At 40.8% G+C, this 22,004-nt stretch overlaps 1 protein-coding gene across 3 annotated transcripts in view; it reads right to left on the reverse strand.

Moving 5' to 3' along the window:
* DLEC1 (DLEC1 cilia and flagella associated protein) overlaps positions 1-22,004 on the reverse strand; it is a 69,216-nt gene that overhangs the window by 24,150 nt on the left and 23,062 nt on the right. For all 3 annotated transcript variants that reach the window (XM_075212187.1, XM_075212186.1, XM_075212188.1), the window contains exons 12-22: positions 21,447-21,539; positions 13,150-13,240; positions 12,898-13,060; positions 12,424-12,616; positions 11,860-11,918; positions 10,972-11,146; positions 9,999-10,092; positions 3,103-3,233; positions 1,563-1,721; positions 709-848; positions 123-276 (exon numbers count right to left, since the gene is read on the reverse strand). In XM_075212187.1, the coding sequence (XP_075068288.1) occupies positions 123-276; positions 709-848; positions 1,563-1,721; positions 3,103-3,233; positions 9,999-10,092; positions 10,972-11,146; positions 11,860-11,918; positions 12,424-12,616; positions 12,898-13,060; positions 13,150-13,240; positions 21,447-21,539 (1,452 nt within the window). The remainder of the gene's footprint in view (positions 1-122; positions 277-708; positions 849-1,562; positions 1,722-3,102; positions 3,234-9,998; positions 10,093-10,971; positions 11,147-11,859; positions 11,919-12,423; positions 12,617-12,897; positions 13,061-13,149; positions 13,241-21,446; positions 21,540-22,004) is intronic.

Consider the following 22,004-nt stretch of genomic DNA (forward strand, 5'->3'; position numbering starts at 1 on the left):
GCACACAAGTTTTAAATCTATGGCATACTGGCTATGTGTTCCAAATGTCAAATATCAAAATTAAACCTCAGTGTCATGAGTGTTTTAAAATGTTGCATGTTATAATAAAAATATTTAGTTACCTCTCTCCAGGAAAACTTTGCTGGGAGCCGTCCCTGGTTAAACATTTTTATAGTTGACTTTACTGGGACTCCTAGATAGATCTCGGTGAACACCAACGAACTGGAAAGAAGGCAAACCTGGGGTATCTGGACATCAGCTGTGACCGGTAGGTAGCTGGAACAAATGGAGCAGTTTATAAAGAATTGTTAAAATACTAAGGGGTAAATGTATTAAGCTCCGGGTTCTTCAACACCCGCGAGTTCGGCGTCTTCGGCGTCTAAATTTAAAGTGGCGCTGCCTTGTAAAGGGAAACTTCCCTTTACAAGGCAGCGCCGCTTTAAATTTAAACGCCGTAGACGCCGAACTCGCGGGTGTTGAAGAACCCGGAGCTTAATACATTAACCCCTAAGTGTACCTGTCAGCTAAATAAAATGGAGACTATTTTTGGACTGGACCTATGTTCAAGAAACTACAGTCGTCAGTCTCATGGCTATTGGTTCAGCTACTGTTAGTGATTTGATAGCCTGCAGTGTCTTGTATACTGGTTTAGCTTGTTGTATACTAGGGAAATGGATATCACTGTTTTCTCTCCCACTGATGACATACCTGCCTTCACCATTTTCTACTTCCAGCTCCAGCACTGTCTCCAGCCTCTGACAGGTCAATGGCTTAAATAGAACTGACAATCTTGCGGTACCTAGGGGTTGTAACACACCACTCTCTGGAGAAATTGAAAACTGTGAGTCCTGTAAACAAGATAAATATCACTTCATATAACATGCACCTAATACAATGTATGAACTGCACAATTAATATGGAGGCCCAGCAGAATAATAGCTTCTTCCTAACTTATGACATTATGCACCTATTTTTACAGACACCCACACTGATTAGCATATTTAGATTTTGGTTGCAAGAGAGCGTACGATTTCTCCTTATGATGGAAGGAGCAGGACGAACAGGTGCATAGAGAATGTGGTCATCTACAGTAATATATTTCAATAGGTGCCAAGGGGTAGAGAGCTCCCATTCATGGAGGTGATTTCATTTCAGTCTATAGATCTCTTATATTTACTTACAAACATAAAAATAAATGTAATAATATTGAAATATACAGAATTTCCTATGAACACAAAAGAAGAAGAAGAAGAAGAAGAATGAGCAGTAGTTTAAGTGAAAGAAAAGTTGTAATTATAAAAGGGAGTGACCCAAAATCAGGGCTTCCCTGTGACATTTTATTTCTTCCAATTCATTGCCGACACACTAAACTGTTACACAAAGTTCCAGCATAGAACAGTGGACCCAGCCTTGATCTATACCTTCAAGTAATAAAGTAACACAAGTAATAGACAGTCCCAATGTCACTTCTCTTTCATGATTTATATTACATTTTATATAAGACTGGTCGATAATTGAATTTCCCTGGTTTATACAATAAAACACAATACAATAACTGTTACCTCCTCTCCTCTCTCAGCCAGACAAGCTCTGCTCTCCTGAATCTTCCACTTTGCCGCCAGCGGACTCATGTTTTCAATAGTTAATGTGCTGATTGTGCTGTTGCCCAATTTAATGAGCCCCAGATCAAGTGATGGCACAAAGATAGAAACCAACGGTCCCTACAGAAAAGCATCAATTTCTCTTTTTCTCATTTCAATTTTTATTGAAGTACTTATATACATCATACAACAGGAAAAATATATGTCTTCCAGTATTTTATAGTATAACTAACAGCATAAGCACCCAGAACACATGATACAACAATAATTCTATTACAAAAAGAGGTATCAGGGATGTAATACACATTCACTGGGCCCCATAGCACATTTGAGAGGATACAATCAATGTGTGTTAATCCATTTCCATTTTTTTCTGTAACCAGCAGAGCAGTGGCCGCCAGACTCGTGGAGCAGTATCACCCCTCACCTCAGTTCCCCACAGTAGTCACATGGACTGCTCTGGCAATAGATACACCGCTAGGGGTGTATGGATTTAACATAAAGGTTAATGCACAATTAACAACATTTATTTATAACTAAACATGACATTTTTGAAATTACACACTAATGATTTACAATTTAAAGATTTGTGGGGCATACTTTGAAAAATTAAGGGAAATAAAGTAGTTTCCCTAATATTTTAATGTATCAAGCATAACAGCACCACTGCTGCACCCTCTGGTAAATGGCCATCCAGGCCTAGAGACTAATACAGTAAAGCATTTGCAATAGATGGTATAAACCCATTTTAAAGGCTAAGTCCGCCTTTGTGGACTTCAAGGAGGGTAAACTAGTGCAGTCTATTTAACAAATCATTTCATTATACTATTTCTAACCATTGGTAACATACACTTCCTAGTAAAGTGTATCTAACTAGAACCTGTTCTTGAAGAATCCTGGTGTTCAGTGGGCCGAGTGTACCCAGCTCTCTGCATATGTCTCCAGCCCCACATTATGTTCATCAGTTTAATTTCCGACAACATTAGGTATGTTACTTGGCAGTAGAAGCCAGACTTATTCAGAAAGCTACATACGCTCGATACACTGAAGGTCAAGACTCTTCATCACTTCACCAAAAGATACTAGTTACATATACTCTGCTAGAGATTGTAACTAACTAACTGTTAGAGATAGCATAGGAGTTGTATATATTTATAAGTAAAATTGGGCAGGAATTTACCCTAGTCTTCACCAGAGGGTCAATCTCATTATGAGTCTTTTATACTTGCAAAGAGAGACAACTATTTGTCACTTTTCTAAAAAAGTAAAAGATGATATTATTTATATTTTGTATCCGTATGTTCACCAGACTGTTTCTGGGTACACTGAGATTAAAAGGATCATTCTGGTTAGTGGGGCACCAGCACATGTACTGTATTCACTGCTTTTAACAGGGTAATCGATTTTTAGACATACTAGAAAGACGACAGACAGTGCAGGGAACATACAAAACATTTGAGTTTTTTTGATATATAGCAGATCGCTAGTATAAACAACAAACCTTAAAAGTGGCTTCCACATGCAGGACCACAGGCTCGGGAGAGTGTACTATGCGGCAATTCACGTTCTCACTAGTAAATCCTGTCTGCACTCCAGTGAAGATCAATTCAAATGTACTGGATTCATTGGGCTCTGAGAAGAAAGACATTGTTATTACACAGGAGGTAAGTGACAAATCCCCTCCTATCCTTCTCCCACACGTGGATCCTCCTCATCAGATGGTTTCCTACCCAGGGGTTGTCAGAAGCCATGCAGAGGCCCAGCAGCCTTGTAAGCAACAGGATTCACCCAGTCTATTTACAGTTTTTTCCCTTACAAATGCAGAGTGGCCGAGTGGATTCCTAGCAAGAATTCCACGGAGAGCAATATAAATTTAAGCAAAGTGCTTAAGCACGGAACATACAGTTTGGACTGAGGTGAGGCAAATGAAAACAGCAGATAAACACAGATACTGGATGTCAGACGGCAGAATTGTCAGAAGGAGCTGTGGACTACGGTATCCAGACAGGTGAGATGACCAGCAGGCAGAGACAACTGAATGTCCAAGTTAAACAAGGATAGCATGCAGTTACAGGTGCTGGATAGCTGGAGATTCAGTAGTCTGTAGCCCAGAAACTGGATACTGGAAGATGCAATTGACTGCAGGCACAGGAGCTGGAACACAGATGGTGTAACATTCTGCATGAAGGAGTACACGAAGGTACAGGTAAGTTGATAGCCGGGATCAGAACAGGTGTAACTGTCTGCAGGCTGGAGTACATGGAGGGCAGGGTCCATACCCAGGAATACATACATGGGAATACACAGCGAAACCAGCAGCAGTTAAGACAACAGATGAACTGGCCGGGTTTGCAGGGAGAGGTAGTCTTATAAAGATTAGCCACAGGTGAAAGGGATTCAAGGGTAATGAGCTTAACTCCTGTAGGAAAGAGAATAGTCCGGTTTCAGCAGTCACTTTGGTGGTAGGGAGGTACAAGAGGCTAGATACATATAACTGAAGAGTCCAGACATAATCCCTTGCATGCAAGAGCTGCAGAAGGCAAAGCAGCATCCCCATAAAAAATGCTGCAGTGCAGTTGGAGGCAGATCGTGATAGTCAGGAGTCAGACTCAGAGGTTTTCTTTGTGGTATCGTACCCCACCTCTATTGGAGCAAATCCTCACAGGTGATTTGTTTGGTTTGGAAGGACCCTGCAGACATCAGTGAGAAGTCCTCTAGTATGCAATTTCGAATCCAGTACTTGCTCCCCTTAATAAACCCTGATTTGGGTGATTCTGTGAAAAACATAAGCAGTTTTTATTTTCCTTCACTTCCTACAGTCAACAATTCAGGTTCAGGAACCTCTCCTTATGAAGATATGGGTAATAATGTAAATCCAGCCAGGGGTGGAGGCTTTTATTGCCGTCTCTTCTAAGTCTACCACACACTTATCCGAATGCTGCTTTTTAGTAGAACAGCACAGAAGGAAAATTTGTTTTATATACTTTGCTTGCATAATCAAAGCAGTCAAATAGATAAAAAGTGTTGCCTTTAGTAGATGTTGTCAGACAACCTTCTAAAGGTGAGTAACAGCCCTGATGCAGTCCATTATATTTCACGCTACTGGCTGCTGCTATGAGACCCTCTGGCTTAGACAGGAGAGACCAAAATACATGATAACTTTTTGAATCTCACTCTTCCAGACCATTCTGGACATGTAAATATTTCAGGAGCGATAACTGTGGATTATTTCACTGGCACAGGAATGCCATGGCTAGCAAATTATAATACAGTCATAGTCAAAAGTTTTGAGAATGACACAGATATTATTTTTCACAAAGTCTGCTGCTTCAGTTTTCATGATGGCAATTTGCATATACCTCAGAATGTCATGAAGAGTGATCATATAAATTGCAATTAATTTCAAAATCCCTCTTTGCCATGACAATGAACTTTATTCCAAAAACAACATTTCCACTGCATTTCAACCCTGCCACAAAAGGTCCAGCTGACATCAGGTCAGTGATTCTCTCGTTAACACAGGTGAGAATGTTGATGAGGACAAGGTTGGAGATTACTCTATCATGCTGATTGAGTTAGAATAACAGACTGGAAGCTTTAAAGGGAGGGTGGTGCTTGAAATCATTGTTCTTCCTCTGTTAACCATGGTTAGCTGCAAGGAAACATGTCAGTCATCATTGCTTTGCACAAAAAGTGCTTCACGTGCATGTATATTGCTGCTAGTAAGATTACACCTAAATCAACCATTTATCGGATCATTAAGAACTTCAAGGAGAGAAGTTCAATTTGAAGAAGGCTTCAGATGTGCCCAAGAACGTCCGGGAAGCTCCAGGACTGTATTCTAAAGTTTATTCAGCTGCGGGATCGGGGCACCACCAGCGCAGAGCTTGCACAGGAATGGCAGCAGGCAGGTGTAAGTGCATCTGCATGCACAGTGAGGCAAAGACTTTTGGAGGATGGCCTGGTGTCAAGAAAGCCAGCAAAGAAGCCACTTCTTTCCAGGAAATACATCAGGGGCAGACTGATATTCTGCAAAAGGTACAGGGATTGGACTGCTGAGGACTGGGGTAAAGTCATTTTCTCTGATGAATCCCCTTTCAGATAGTTTGGGGCATATGGAAAAACACAACCCGACATTCATGTGTGGGGTTGCTTCTCAGGCAAGGGAGTGGGCTCACTCACAATTTTGCCTAAGAATACAGACATGAATAAAGAATGTTACCAAAACAACCTCAAAGAGCAACTTCTCCCAACCATCCAAGAACAGTTTGGTGATGAACAATGCCTTTTCCAGCATGATGGAGCACCTTGCCATAAGGCAAAATTGATAGCTAAGCGACTCCCCAGACCTTAATCCCATTGAGAACTTGTGGTCAATCCTCAAGAGGCGGGTGGACAAACAAAAACCCAAAAATTCTGATAAACTCCAAGCGTTGATTAGGCAAGAATAGGGGCCGTCAGTCAGCATGTGGCCCAGAAGTTGATTGACAGCATGCCAGGACGAACTGCAGAGGACTTCAAAAAGAAGGGTCAACACTGCAAATATTGACTCTTTGCATAAACTCAATGTAATTGTCAATAACAGCCTTTGATACTTATGAAATGCTTGTAATTTCACTTCAGTATACCATAGCAACATCTGACAAAAAGGTCTAAAAGCACTGAAGCAGCAAACTTTGTGAAAACCAATACTTGTGTCATTCTCAAAACTTTTGGCCATGACTGTACTTTTATCTGAGATCAACCCTGGTCCCAGCCCAGAAGATGTTTGTAAAATATTTGCTAGTAGAGAGAAAAGCCCTGTGATTCACTAGCTTGTAATATCTCTCTTCACTTAAAAGCAGGTAAGATTGGTTTAGGATCTGGGGTAAAAGGTTGTCCACGTTCATAGCAGAGCGACTCGCAGACTTCCACCTACGGACTGTCCAGAAAAAAGTCCGATCTGCTCTTGTTTGCAGAAGATTAGAATATCACAGTCTTGTGGTGAGCAGTAGAAGAGATTCTATATAGGGACTGTATTTTCTCCACTTGAGACTGGATCATAGTAACCACAGATGCCAGCATATGGAAACTGAGAGAGCTGCCATAATCCTTAGATACAGGGACTCAGTCACTGGTGGGGACGTAGCTCCCCATAGTCATACTTTATTCCAAAATTATGTGGTTATACCCCTTTAAGGATTCAGTCTTTTTCTCAGTTGGCCACTGCCTCAGCTCCAGTATATTGTTTTATCATCCGACGATAGCAGGAGCCTACTACCAATGTGGGAAACCACCAAGATTGTTCACTAGGTGAAATGGCATGTTCCACGAGATCCACAACATTCTTCCTGGGTGTGTACAATTGGGAGCAGACTAACATTTCGTCTCAGGAAATTGTCCTTCCATTCAGAGGTTGTATGTCAGAGGTTGTCTGTGGAGAAATGGTGTCACGTTTCAATGCAGAAAATCACAGCTAAGGAGCACGGGATATGGTGAAATACACAATATTTATTGCAGATATGTTTCCAGAACATGCAGTAAGGTACAAACCGGATGGTGTAGATATAGCACAGGAATTGCACGGTGATGCAGAAGGCAGATAACAGGAACACGGCTGATGCAGGTGAACGGGTAGTTTGTAGAAATCCCTGAGAACAGGTGCACCAGGAGCACAACAAGTACCAGCACAGCAACATATAGCAAGAACAATAACCAGCATGGTCCATGGAAAGGAACAGACATAAATAATGAGAGACACAGGTGTACCATTAACAAGGAGCAGAGATTAACTCCTGCTAGAGAGTGAAAATGTCCATAGTGGAAGAGCAGCACCTCTGGCAGCATGGAGGTACTGCATCCAGGAACACAACCACGGCAAGACTAACACAGTTCTAAACAAACAGGAGCTGCAGAAGGCAAGCAGCATCCTATAGGGAGATGCTGCAAAGCAGACGGAGGCAGATCGTGACACATGGGAACAGCTGAAGTTATAATATCTCAGATAGACTACAGGGTGGACTAGTATTGCAGGATTACTTAGCTTCTGTGGGCGCTCCTTTCGGGCATCACAACAGGTCCATATTACTTTTTGACCTTCCCATTATCTTCTCACCAATAGCCTTGCTCCTCAGGTACTGATCTTGGTTCAACCAACATCTAAACAGGGTGCAAAGCTATTGTGGAGGCTCCCTCTAGAAACATCTACTAAGCCATGATCCTTAGGGCGAAAAGGTTCTGTTGATAGGTCCTGGGGACTAAAATCCCCAGTCTTACATCTCCTTTGAGCCCATGGAATATTTGAAAATGGATTCCTTACTTTATATAATAACATTTCTATGGGTTATATCCTCAGCCAGAGGAGTCAAGCAATGGGCAGTTATATTGGGTACGTCACCTTTTTTTTCTTGCTTTTCAAAATAGCAGGGTTGACCTATATAGCATTATAATTCAGCTCTGGAGAGCGGTTGATGTGTTCAAGTCCCTACTCCAGGACATAGTTATCTCAGTTCTGGGACTCATGTTTTTGGTGAGGAAATATTCTCCCCATTAACAGTGTCACTACTTTAAAGGCCTATTGATAGAACTATTTCTGAAGAACTGATGGTCTTCTGGTTCTTTGTGATGTCCAGTTAAAGGTGGACCAGTGTCTGATCAGGCCATGCCCAGGCGGAATAGGGCTGTATCGTCAGGTCTACATCTCCACCAGGAAATTATTAGGTTCCACTTGACCAGATTGGCGAGCACTTCCTGGGCATTGCGGCATGGAGCCTTGGCCGATTAGTTGCTACAGTCGGCTACTTGGTTCTCCGTCCACACTTCTAATGTTTTGTCTCCAAAGTAGCCAATGAAGATTTTGCTTGCAGCTGTGTCTGCCCCTAGGGCAGCTTTTGAACATGCCAAAGGTTAGCAATGTCCCCCAAATAGGATGAATAAGAAGAGTGGATTTTTTTACTTACAGTAAAATCCATTTCTTTGAATCAATTTGGGGGACACTGCATTCCCACCCTTCTTGTCTCTGTGCTTAAGGTAAGTGCTTAGGATAAGTGTTATTGCTTGTTTCATTCACTCCTATCCTAAGGGATTTGTCATTAAAAAAAAAAATTGAAGGAGGGGTATATATGGGCAGGAGCTAGAATACAAACAAGTTGAAGGTTTATTAAGTGCCTACTCCAGCGCAGCATCCTCTATACCCCAAGGTTAGCAGTGTTCCACAAATGGGTTCAGAGAAATGGATTTTACAGTAAATGCAAAATCCTTTTCTTTAAACAATGTTTTTACATTGGCAAAGTCCATGCTGATGCTCATCACAGTCCATGCTGATGTTCATCAGAGTCCATGCTGATGCTCATCAAAGTCCACGCTGATGTTCATCAGAGTCCATGCTGATACTCATCAAAGTCCATGCTGATGCTCATCAAAGTCCACGCTGATGTTCATCAGAGTCCATGCTGATACTCATCAAAGTACATGCTGATGTTCATCAGAGTCCATGCTGATACTCATCAGAGTCCATGCTGAATGTCATCAGAGTCCATGCTGATGCTCATCAAAGTCCATGCTGAATGTCATCAGAGTCCTTGCTGATGCTCACCAGAGTCCATGCTGATATTCATCAGAATCCATGCTGATATTAATCAGAATCCATGCTGATATTCATCAGAATCCATGCTGATATTAATCAGAATCCATGCTGATATTCATCAGAATCCATGCTGATATTAATCAGAATCCATGCTGATGCTCATCAAAGTCCATGTTGATGTTCATCAGAGTCCACGCTGATGCTCATCAGAATCCACGCTGATGCTCATCAGAATCCACGCTGATGTTCATCAGAGTCCAAGATGATGATCATCAGAGTCCATGTTGATGTTCATCAGAGTCCAAGATGATGATCATCAGAGTCCATGTTGATGTTCATCAGAGTCCAAGATGATGATCATCAGAATCCAAGATGATGTTCATCAGAGTCCATGCTGATTTTCATTGTCATCAACATGGATAGTTGTTTCAGGAGTTGAACACCTGCAACAGATACGCCTCCATACAGGCGTATCTGCACATGTTTTCACCTCTTATTATATGAACAGCCTTTGCTGTTCTTGGCCTATGTTTACACGCCCCTCCCCAGGGGTCAGGAACACGCAAGTAGTTATATGGATGCCAGTATACGTGTTTTTGTGTGCACAAACAAACCAAACAACCGTATTTTATTCAGAAAAACTGGTATTGCGTCCTACTAAAAATTACCCCCATAATGTGTAATGTCAATCTGAGTTGTTGTGAAAGAAAGGTATAATAACTGCTTGTAACATATTAAATCTGAAAATACACTGCATTCTTTACTGTGAAATAAACACAAACATACTCACACACATAATCCTATGTGTGAAAAGAGAGAAAAACATAAAGTACCAATGTTTCCAGAGTGCGGCTCAATCTGAATGATGTTCGGAGTCAAGATGTTTTTCCACTCATACTGGACTGAGGATTTGCTGTTATTCCACATCTGCAATACAGTACACAACATTTTATACAGCAAATAAAGTCACATCTGAACATCATTATATAATACAATCAATGTATTCCTGAGTTAAATAACATACCTGAAATAACTGACTTGTTTATATATACAAGGAAGCACACTAGCAGTTCTATCCTTTAATGAAAGCAGGCATTAATAAGGTTCTGGCACATCTATCTTGCCTCACTCTGCCTAAGAGCAAATCCAGAGCTTCTGCAATTTACTCTCAGGCTCCTAAGCAGGATGGAACTAACTTCCTTTGAACCCACACTGAGACCGACAGGGCAGCGGTTACATTTAGGGGTATATTTACTAAACTGTGCGCTTGAAGAAGTGGAGATGTTGCCTATAGCAACCAATCAGATTCTGGCAGTCATTTTGTAGAATGTACTAAATAAATGTTACCTAGAATCTGACTGGTTGCTATAGGCAACATCTCCACTTTTTCAAACCCGCAGTTTAGCAAGTACACCCCCTAGTGTTAAATGTGCTTAAAATGGTAAGAATGCTGTTGTTCCCTGGAAGCACCTAGTGGTGTTACACAACGTATGTGATAGTGCTGCTGACCTTAAATTGGCCACCTGGTATTGAGGTACAAGGTAGTTTGCAGCTGATGATGAACCACATACATATAGTGGCTGAAAGTGACTTCTATAGACGTCTTCATGAGAAGAGATGAGAGGACAAGAAATGGGAACTAAAGCATAATGTAGATTACACTAGGAGAATAAAACTATGATGTTTGATATCTAAAACAATGACAATAAGTTGACACTTTTAATGTTAATATTCAGCTTAAAGGTAAATATTCCACATTGTAGTTTTGTTTGCATAGACCCAGCCATTTACCAAATATGTACTGACCATAAACTGTTTTCTCATAGTTGTGCCAATAAAACTTTCCCCAGAAAAAATCACTGCATATGGGTCCAAAAGTATATGAAACGGCTCTGTGGTGCCCTTAAATTCAAGGTCAAGGACAATAACATCATTTAGTGTAGGGTCCAGTTCTGCGAGGCTGGATGGATGCTTTTCTGTGCTAAACATAAAAAGTAAGACAAATAATTTTAAATATTGCAATAACTACAAATGACGATTTGATAGACATCTATTCATGAGTATTAGCGATTAGTCAGAGCAGTTAAATCCCCATAGTATTATCCTCACAATGCATCACTGCCAATTAACAAGGTTTTATAGATTTGTACCTGGAAATTTTTGTCTAAGAAAGTATCTCAGTTTTTCAATATTGAACAACCGTAGAGTACAGTACTACTTATTCTGTAAGCTGATTGAAATATACATGATGTCAATGTAGGATCTTACCCACCACACAGGGTTGTTAAACAATGTGTTACTAGTAGATCAGAAGTCAAAAGGGCTCATTTACTATTCAGAATATGGGGATATGCAACACATTATACACAAATGTGTATTACCTAGATCATACATAGGTGCACACTTGTCTGGATGTCCACCTAGTGCAAAGCTAGGTACAAACCTACCTGGAAGTCTCCCTGGTGCATACATAGGTGTAAGCATTACTGAAAGTCAGGTTTAGGAATGTTTGCCTGCTTCTTGTGAACCATATTTGATCATCATAAAGAATAGTAATATCATAGTAGTATTTTTAAGGCTTAACAAGGACAGTAATTAAATTGCTTATCAGGTGGTAGAATGGCTAGGCGCAACACTGCCAATAGCATTGGGATGGGCCTATGGCATTAGTATATTCAGGAGCTATAGTCTCACCTTGGTGGGTCTGGGATGTCTCGTAATACCATCTGAGCCACACTGTGACAGTCAATGAGCTACAAATAAATGAAAACACATAAAAGGAGTGTAGGAGACACATTTCAAGTCTACATCTGAGGTTGTATAAATTCATTTTTACAGATACATTATATATATTCTGTATCACTGGGTGCAACTAAATAAAATTGCTTAGCATTCTGCCGGTAAAGCAAAAAGTTCCCCTTGTTAATAAGCATTAGAACTAAAACACAACACTGTGCTACACATGGAAAACTAAACAAGTAACAACAACAAGGATTTACAAAATAACAGTATAATGTTAGTTCTAACCTGTACCTTCTTACTAAAAAAAGCTGCCCCATCCCCCAAAGAATAAGAACATGTGAAACATTTGCTATATAATAAAACAGAATGGCATAAATGTCTATTGTACAGGGATTTAGTTATGAAGCATTCACGAGTCAATTGTTCTTGGTTGATGAAATGCATTAAATTTACACTAACACACAAATTTGTACTTTAATTACCAAAAAACAGCATCTAACATTCGCCAAGTAATACCTCCGTGGGAGTGTAAGTCACAATAAAAGTATGGTCCTGATGAGGCTGTAGAACCCCTTGTATTGGGCTTATAGAGAAAGCTGTGTTTGTGTCAACAGTAAACTTGACCTTAGTCACATCCACTTGTTCTCCTGGTAGTAAAGCTTGTAGATTTGGTTTCATAATCTGCCAGTAGAATGGAAGATGTACATGCCTAAAAATAATGAATATAACATAATTAGGAAAGCAGTTTTCTAGTTTATCTTAGACTTACCAGTTACAGCAGCACCATCATGAATGAGGCTAAGGGGTATATTTACTGAATTGCGGGTTTGAAAAAGTGGAGTTGTTGCCTATAGCAACCAATCAGATTCTAGCTGTCACTTTGTAGAGTGCACTAAATAAATGACAGCTAGAATCTGATTGGTTGCTATAGGCAAAAGCTCCACTTTTTCAAACCCGCAGTTTAGTAAATCTAGCCCTAAATCTACTTACGTTGTGTTTCGGATAACGATACTCTTCTCAGACGTTGTATGTAAATTTGAGCTTTGAAACCGTATTAGATGCTCTGAAGTTACATCAGTCAGCTCACTACGGGCCACAGCATTCTTATCCTCATCTATAGGTACCAGCTCCAATCCTACCAGTTGTCCATAGCCTTGTAATAAGAGAACAAAGAGACAATAAAAGGAGTATAAGAAGTAAACATATATGCCTTAATGTCCAAGACAGTCTTTACTAACACACCTGTTAATGTTATATCCTTGACCTGGCAGTTATCACAAGCAAAGGTAAAAACCTGGCTGTAGGTTTCCGAAGATGTGGGGAAGAAGACAACCTGCAGAAGACAACAACAAGGACAATACTCTGTAATATTGCAGCTGATATTGAACAATTGGCCCAATATGGCAGCATGTAGGGGCTGAAAAATAACCAAAATCCCTATAATCCTTTAAATATTAAGGGGATCATTAATGGAGATGGTAATGAGTATGATGACCACTGTAGCTCCTATTGGCATGTGTGTGCAGTCATCTTGTGATTACAATGGCAGGGTGCAATGAATTAAACAGAGCAGAAGAATGGTTGTATATTTTACGATTTTTTTTGCCAAATTGAATGATAATTCACTCACAATTTATAGTTAATTTATTAGGTATTGTTATGCATTCTTTTTAATATACATATTAACATAAACTGCAGATTAATTGCTGGGTATATATGTGTATGCTCGTGGAGGGTTTTCCACATACTATTTGCCTCTAAAGAAATCACAATCACGTGAATAAATGTGAGGCTACACCGGCGGTTCCCAAAGTGTGCGCCGCGCTGTCACAGGAGTGCCGCCGAGGCCAGGAAATTTAAAAAAAAAAATACTTACCAATCCGGCGGCCCCCGGGACCCAGCATCCTCCTCCCTCCTCATATTCAGTGAGAAGCGAGAGGAGAGAGATGGATGCTGGGTCCCGGGCGTCGCTGAATTGGTAAGAAAACAGAAGAAAAGATAGAAGAAAGAAGGCCAAGTATGGTAAGTAAAGAAAGAGGAGGGGAAATGGTGATAGGAATCAGCAATGGAGGAGCAAAACAATGAAGGATGGGGCAGAGTGAGGATGAAGAGAGGCAGAGTGAGGATGAAGAGGGGCAGAGTGTGTGGATGAAAAGGGGCAGTGTGTGTGGATGAAGAGGGGCAGAGTGTGTGGATGAAGAGGGGCAGAGTGTTTGGATGAAGAGGGGCAGAGTGTTTGGATGAAGAGGGGCAGAGTGTTTGGATGAAGAGGGGCAGAGTGTTTGGATGAAGAGGGGCAGAGTGTTTGGATGAATAGGGGCAGAGTGTTTGGATGAAGAGGGGCAGAGTGTTTGGATGAAGAGGGGCAGAGTGTGAGGATGAAGAGGGGCAGAGTGTGAGGATGAAGAGGGGCAGAGTGTTTGTATGAAGAGGACAGAGTGTGAGGATGAAGAGGGGCAGAGTGTTTGGATAAAGAGGGGCAGAGTGTGTGGATGAAGAGGGGCAGAGTGTGTGGATGAAGAGGGGCAGAGTGTGTGGATGAAGAGGGGCAGAGTGTGTGGATGAAGAGGGGCAGAGTGAGGATGAAGAGGGGCAGTGTGTGAGGATTAAGAGGGGCATAGTTTAAGGATGAAGGAGGGCACAGAGTGTGTGTGGATGAAGGAGGGCACAGAGTGTGTGGATGAAGAAGGGTATAGAGTGTGTGTAGATGAAGGAGGGCACAGAGTGTGTGTGGATGAAGGAGGGCACAGAGTGTGTGTGGATGAAGGAGGGCACAGAGTGTGTGGATGAAGGAGGGCACAGAGTGTGTGGATGAAGGAGGGCACAGAGTATGTGGATGAAGGAGAGCACAAAGTGTGTGGATGAAGGAGGGCACGGAGTGTGTGTGGATGAAGGAGGGCACAGAGTGTGTGTGGATGAAGGAGGGCACAGAGTATGTGTGGATGAAGAAGTGCACAGTGTGATGTTTTTTGTACATGTTGTTTTATTTTGTTTGATCTTATTCCTCTAAATATTAGCTGTAAATTATTCTTTGACAGAAATATAACTGAAAAAAAATATATAAAAAAGTTATTTTCCCTTGGATTCATGTGTGTTATTTTTGCAAACAACTTACTAAGTATTTCTGTTCTGACCTAAATACTTATTACGTTATTTTGACCTAACTACTTATAAAACAGGACTGCTCAGTAATTATTTTGGAGGGGTGCCTTGAAAAAAGTATGGAGACTTTAAGGGTGCCGTGAACTGAAAAAGTTAGGGAACCACTGGGTTACACGATTCAGGCTATTTGGAAACCAGAGCAGTTAAAGTTATAAGACTAATGTGCAAGGGCGGATTTAGACTTTTCTTTTAGGAGGCTGGTTTATTGATTAATCCCAATTCCTCCCCCTTTCCAGTCCCAACTCCTGTAGGCGTTGTACCCTACAACACTATGTGTCTCACAAATTGATGTATTTTAGAATACGAGTCGGTCAGGTTTGTTCTTTGCTTTATTTTAAGTAAAACACTATATAGCTATAAAATCACAACAATAAGAGCAACTGTTTCCACTTCATCACTCTGCTATCCCCTTCATCACACTGCTGCCCCCTTATCACACTGCTGCCCCTTTCATAACACTATGCCCCTTCATCACACTGTCCCCATTCATTACACTGTCACCCTTTTCACACTGTGCCCTCTTATCACACTGTGCCCTCTTATCACACTGTGCCCCTTATCACATTGCTGCCCCTTCATCACACTGTGCCCCCTTTCAATACACTGTCACCCTTTTCACTATGTGCCCTCTTATCACACTGCTGCCTCTTTCATTGATCCCCTTATCACATTGTGACCTGTTATCACACTGTGCTACTTATTACACTGCTGTCCTCTTCATAACACTGTGCCCTCTTATCACACTGCTGCCCCTTTCATTGATCCCCTTATCACATTGTGACCTCTTACCACACTGTGCTACTTATTACACTGCTGTCCTCTTCATAACACTGTGCCTCTTTTCACTGTCCCCTTTATCACATTGTGCCCATAATTACACTGTTCCCCTCATCACACTGACCCATTTCATCACACTGTGCCCCTCATCACACCATTCTATTCTACGTACCTTCCCATGGTCTTCTTTTCTTTTGTCTTCTTCTATTCTGTCAGATACTCCACTCAGCGCAGCTTCTCACTGACAGCGTCAAGACATGCGAGGTACTGTGCCATTGCAGCGCACTGGAGGCAGCAATGTGCTGGACGGTGTGTATTGCCCCATTTGCCCCCCTTGATCCTCCCCTGTTTGATGTTTATTATACAGTCAATAAGCTCGAAGGGACGTTATTGTTCAATACGTTTGCAGGACATTGGTGTTTCTGTAATCAAGATGTTCATTTCTATATACTATATGATGTTGCTCCATCAACTGGCATTTTAACGTGTAAAAAAATAAGCATGTGATAATCAAGATGTAGGTCAAAGTGTAACATCTTGCTATTAATGTGCAATTTATATGCAACAACATATTCTGCAACACTACACAGTTCTGAAAGTTCTATGACTGACAAACATGCTGAAACAGGATATACATATTATTGGGCCTATTTATCAACCTCTAATCCCTTGAAAACGGCAGTTTTCGGGGGATTAAAGCGTAGCTGTCTATGGGGACTGCAATTTTCTCTATGTATCAAGCTCCAAAATTAGGAGCTTGATCCCGGTAGCTAACATTAACAGTTATAACCTATGGGGAGAGCATCGCAGGAGAGGGATCTTCGGATTGCTCCCCTGCAGGATTCGTGCTCTCGACCATTGCAAATTCAGCCATGCCATAGAAACCTGTAAGTAAAGTAATTTTAGATTTCATTGGAGTAGATGTATAAAGCTGTGAGATTACAGCGGGTTTGAAAAGTGGAGTTGTTGCCTATAGCAACCAATCAGATTCTAGCTATCATTTTGTAGAATGTACTAAATAAATAACTAGAATCCGATTGGTTGCTATAGGCAACATCTCCACTTTTCAAACCCACCGAAAACTCGCATCTTGATACATTTACACCTTTATGTGTCTGTGTTCAGTCTAAGCAGCAGTACCCCTGAGTACTACTAATTCAGTGTATTTTAGGTTAAATTTATGCGTGTACAGCAGTATATCAGTGCATAAAAAAAATGTGTGAAATTTTATAATTCGTCTTATCATTTTTCTTGTAATGATTTTCTGCCAGATACACACTTTTCAGCTTTTCTTTCTGTTTGTGCTTACTTTTTAAGTGTAATGTTGAAAAATGATCCTTTGTTTGAGCTTTCAGGAATACAAGTATACTCTATGCAGTGTTTTGACAGGTCTCTTCAAACATTCTTTCCTTTGTGGTCCTCTATTATAATGTACCATACATGAAGTGAATGGTTAAACACTGGAGTTTTGTGGTGTTTTTATAATTTCTGCCTCCATTTCATAATACTACAATAACTTATCTCATTATGTCATACTTGCCAACTTTGAATAGTTGGCCTGTGGGAGATCCCGAAGCGGAAACATGGTGGGAGGGCAGAAGATGGTGGGGTGCGACAAACCGCATCATTTTGGCCCCCGCCCCCAACAACAAAATGATGATTTTGTCACGGGGGCAGGGCCAAAATGACACAATTCTACGAGCAGGATGCGGGAGGCTTGCCTGCTTTCCTGGGAGACCTACCCGGAATTCGGGAGTCTCCCAGACATTCCGGGAGAGTGGACAAGTATGCATTGTGTTACAGCCACATATATAAGTTTTAAACTCAAGGGCCTATTTATTAATATGCAGTGATAAGAATGCTCGTCTTAGCAATAAAAAAAATCAAAACACAATTTGTAAAGAAAAAATTGCCAAATTTGGATTTCAGTCCCACTAATAAAAAAAAAATGGTAAAAATAGATATTTAAAAAATAAAAAAAAATGTTTACAGACCTTTCTGAATTGAAATAAATACTTTTTTCAAAGAATACTTTTTTGAAATGATTCTCATCTGTTATTGCTATTCTGAGATGTCAATAGCAGAACAGCAATTGTTCCTCCCATTACTGTTTACAGGACATTTTTTGAGCTGCACCCACTCTATGGAATTCCCTCCCTTGCACAATAAGACTTTCCTCTGGTCTACAAACCTTCAAGCGATCTCTGAAAATTCACCTCTCAGGCTGTACAAGTACCACTGCAATAGTTGTTAAATAGGATTCCCATGCAAAGGAATAGGGAAGCCATCACTGGCAAGAGCGGGTGAACTACTGATGGATAACCCTTTAATGTATAGGGTGGAGCAAAAAAAAAATCAAAAAAAAAATCCCCACTTTTCATTCTCTGATATATCCTTTTGTCCAGTTTTATAACTGCCAGTATGTCTGCGATGCAGCAATGCTAACCACTGTACCACCATGCTGCCCAAAGTAATTATATATAAAGCATGACATAAGTAAGCATGACATGACACTCAAAATTAAGTTGCTTTGATTTATTGTGTCCTGCAAATTTAGCATTTCTAATTCACTACAGTCACTGAGTAAACTGTATATTTTCCTCTATGGGCAGATATAAGAGGAGTTTAGTATGAACTTCTTCCATAGTGCCCTATAAAAGATGAAAGGATAATAAAGAGATAAAGGGGATTGGCGGTGTCAGCACTGTTCTACCCCACGCAGGTCTCGCCTGCTCCGTGCTCCGGGAACTGCTCACAGCGCAGTTCTTCGGGCCACTGGTATCCGAACCTAAACATCAGGGGCTCACAGCCTGCTCTGGCCCGCTCACACAGGGACCGGCATGGAGGGATGACCGGCTTCTCATCCGTGCACTTTGGAGTATACACGGAGCACAGGAAGAAGCGCAGATCCGATGAGCACTTTACTTTCACCAGGGGATAGAATTGGTGCACCTCCAGCCGAGCCTCAAACTGGTTGATGTGGCCCAGCAGGTTGGGCATGCTGGTCTGGCTATAGGCAATATCCGTGCACAGCGGGATAGTGATGGGCTCACAAGAACCGTGGTTGTCGTTCTCCTCCTGGTACTCTTGAGTGGCTGAACCGGGAGTGTGTACCCCCAGGAACAGGATGACCACACACAGCATGCACCCTACACTCTTCATGACGAATGGACACTGAACACCAGAGTCTATACCAGCAACAAGTGGGGTGCAGGGAGCGGTAGAAAGTAGGGAGCAATCCGAACTCGGGGTTAATGGAAAAGCCAGAAACAGTTCACTGTACTCAAGAAATTACCAAACCAGTCGGGGTGCGGTGTCACAGAGTCCAGAAAATGAGTCCACTGAGTTCCCAGGTAAGAATTGTCCCTTTCTGCAGTGTGTCCTTTACTGGTCACAGTCTGAACACTGCACGAATGGAGGTGCTGATTACAAGTTTGTCTAATTTGTATATGTAGTACCTATAATCAGCGTGCTGCAATTACAGTCTGCTCTCTGCAAACTCTTCTCAGAGTATCACTCACTACAGTCCATGAGTTAACGCTGCTCTCCTTATAAGGAGTAATACTGTCACAAGAAAAGGGGGCGTAACCTATGTCAAAGTCCCTCCCACTATAATAATCACCCACATTCACAAACCCCAGATAGAGTGTTTAGGGGTGGAAAGTGAGCCCAAGATTCCTCCAATGGGTGAAATGTATTTTTCTTCACAGGTCCCATCCTCATTGGCTTGGCTGCAGTGGGGGATGAGGCAATGAAGCAGGATGGAATGTTGGAAACTAAACAAGAGGAGGGGTGTCCAGAGGGGGGAGAGTGAGGGGCCCCCAGATGCAGTGAAACTCAGATTTAGAGTGTGTGAGGGAAAAGTAAATACAATAGACGCCATCCCTTTTTAGACAAAGTCGACCCTAATACTTAAAATGAATAGTGCTTTTACTAATATTTCACAAAATTCTAATGTAGATAAATAAACTAAACACATTTATGCAACCACGTTTGATAGTAATGTTTTAGTTTAACCACGGTAGAGTTTGGATGGTTACCTTTGTTTGAGCTTGAACAAATTATTTCTACAGGTGTAATTAAGATCTTATTCTGCTGATGAATATTTAGAGGTAAAAACCTGGATGTAAGGACTGAGCTGCCAGGATTGTAAGTTACATCTGTGGGAAAATTGCTATCTACTTACACTGTTTGAGACCATTTAAATCTTGGGTCGGTTAGATACAGTGAAAACGAGGTTGCTGGGACTGTAAGTTATATCCACCAGAGTACCGCTAAATACCTATCCTGTGGATGTTATTCTGGGGCATATTTATTAACTAGCGCATTTTTTTGACACAATCATTTTCAATCCTAGTCGCAATGATAAGTAATTAAAGATTATGAACATTTAATAAAAGTTCTGTGGAGCAGCAGTCACAATAAACAGCTGTCACGGCGAACACACAGTTTACCTATCTCCTCTATGGTCACTAACTTTGTGACAGTAACCAGAGGGGAGAGCAGGTAAGCTCTTGAGAGGGATCTGAAGATCCCTCTACTGCATTGCTCTCCCCATAGGATTCAATGGCTAACTCCATTGGGCACAAGTTCCAAAAATCTTTGATTTGCAGAACTTTTTAAAACACGAAAAATAGCAGTCCCCATAGAAACCTATGGGGACTGCTAATGCATACGATAACAGTGGGACTGCGCAATCCCCTAGCTACAATAGGATACTTAAAAATGTTGTTATCCCCCAAAAACTACTGTTTTCGGGTGATTTTATGCAAAAGTGAGCATAATAAATCAACCTCTCCGTCCTGTCTGCATGATATTTTAATGGGATATCCAAGACTATTGGATTTTAAGCAAACACTGTGTTAATAATCACAGACCTGGTTCTAATATGTAACTTGTGGTAGAAATTACATGGATAAATTGTGCTTACTGGAAGACATGTACAATATTATACACAGCTCATAAATTCGGTGGTAGAGATATTATACATTAGCCGTCAATAACAAAACAGTTTAGTTGTTGCTTTTCATGGATAATTTGTATCAGGATCATTTCCAATTCATATTACTGCAGACTTTTTTAACCATTGGTTTAGCTCACTCAAATTTTCTTACGCCTTTTATGTGGACATTTGACTGGTGTGGTCTATGTTTCTCATATATGATTGAAATGGATTTATGAATTATGTGTGATAAATTAGAAATATATAGAGTTTGAGGATTCTTGCCAACATCCTGTTGAGATCTCAAGGATATTATATTTTAATACGAGTGATACATTTTAGATTACAGATTTTTTACATTTTTATTATGGCACTGTTCTGATGTTATCAATGAAAGATTTTTCTTATATGATGGATAATAAAATGATTTGCTTTGAATGGACAGTGCAATACCTGAGTATTAAATTTGGTTACATATTATTATGCTCCATTACTAAAGGCAACTACAACGTTCCTTTATTTTCCTTATATGAAAATCATGTCACTTGACTAAAGGACCAAGCGACAAGATCATCAACATTAACACACTCAAATTTTATCTGACAGGGGCACACAGGAACAGAGTTTGTCATAAGTCTTTGAAGCACTTGTTACTGACCTCAATTATGATTTCTTCACCAGGATACAACTCAAACATAGCCGGCCGGATGGCAAAGGGTACCTGCTCCACAAATCCAGCAGTCGCTACACTCTACACACAGGAGAAAAAAATAAAATGTTTACATAGTAAAGTATTATAGGCCATGACCCACTATCACTAGGTTCCCCATGTACCTTAACAAAAACATATAGGTGTCTGTGCTTTCTAAGATATCGTGTATGGCGGCTACCAAAGTATGGGAGGGGGGAGGGTCGTTCCAACCCTCCTAACTTTAACAATATACAAGATATTTCCCAAGGCACCTGATAGTAGGATTCTAAATGTTCATATGGTCAAACTTCCATAAACATAATCATGTCACAATTACCAATGGTATTGAAGATTATGGTTATAGCAATGCATTTATTCCAAACATATATAAAGATAAAAGAAAAGACGTAAGGATAAGATGTACATTAACAAGCATTGAATATTCTCAAATAAGCTTGACCCTTAGGTAGAATTATTCAGGTGAGGACTTCCATAAGTAATGTATCGCTCAATTATCGAGGTTGC

This window comes from Mixophyes fleayi, chromosome 5 (assembly GCF_038048845.1).
Source record: "Mixophyes fleayi isolate aMixFle1 chromosome 5, aMixFle1.hap1, whole genome shotgun sequence".
In the NCBI taxonomy this organism is placed as follows: Eukaryota; Metazoa; Chordata; class Amphibia; order Anura; family Limnodynastidae; genus Mixophyes; species Mixophyes fleayi.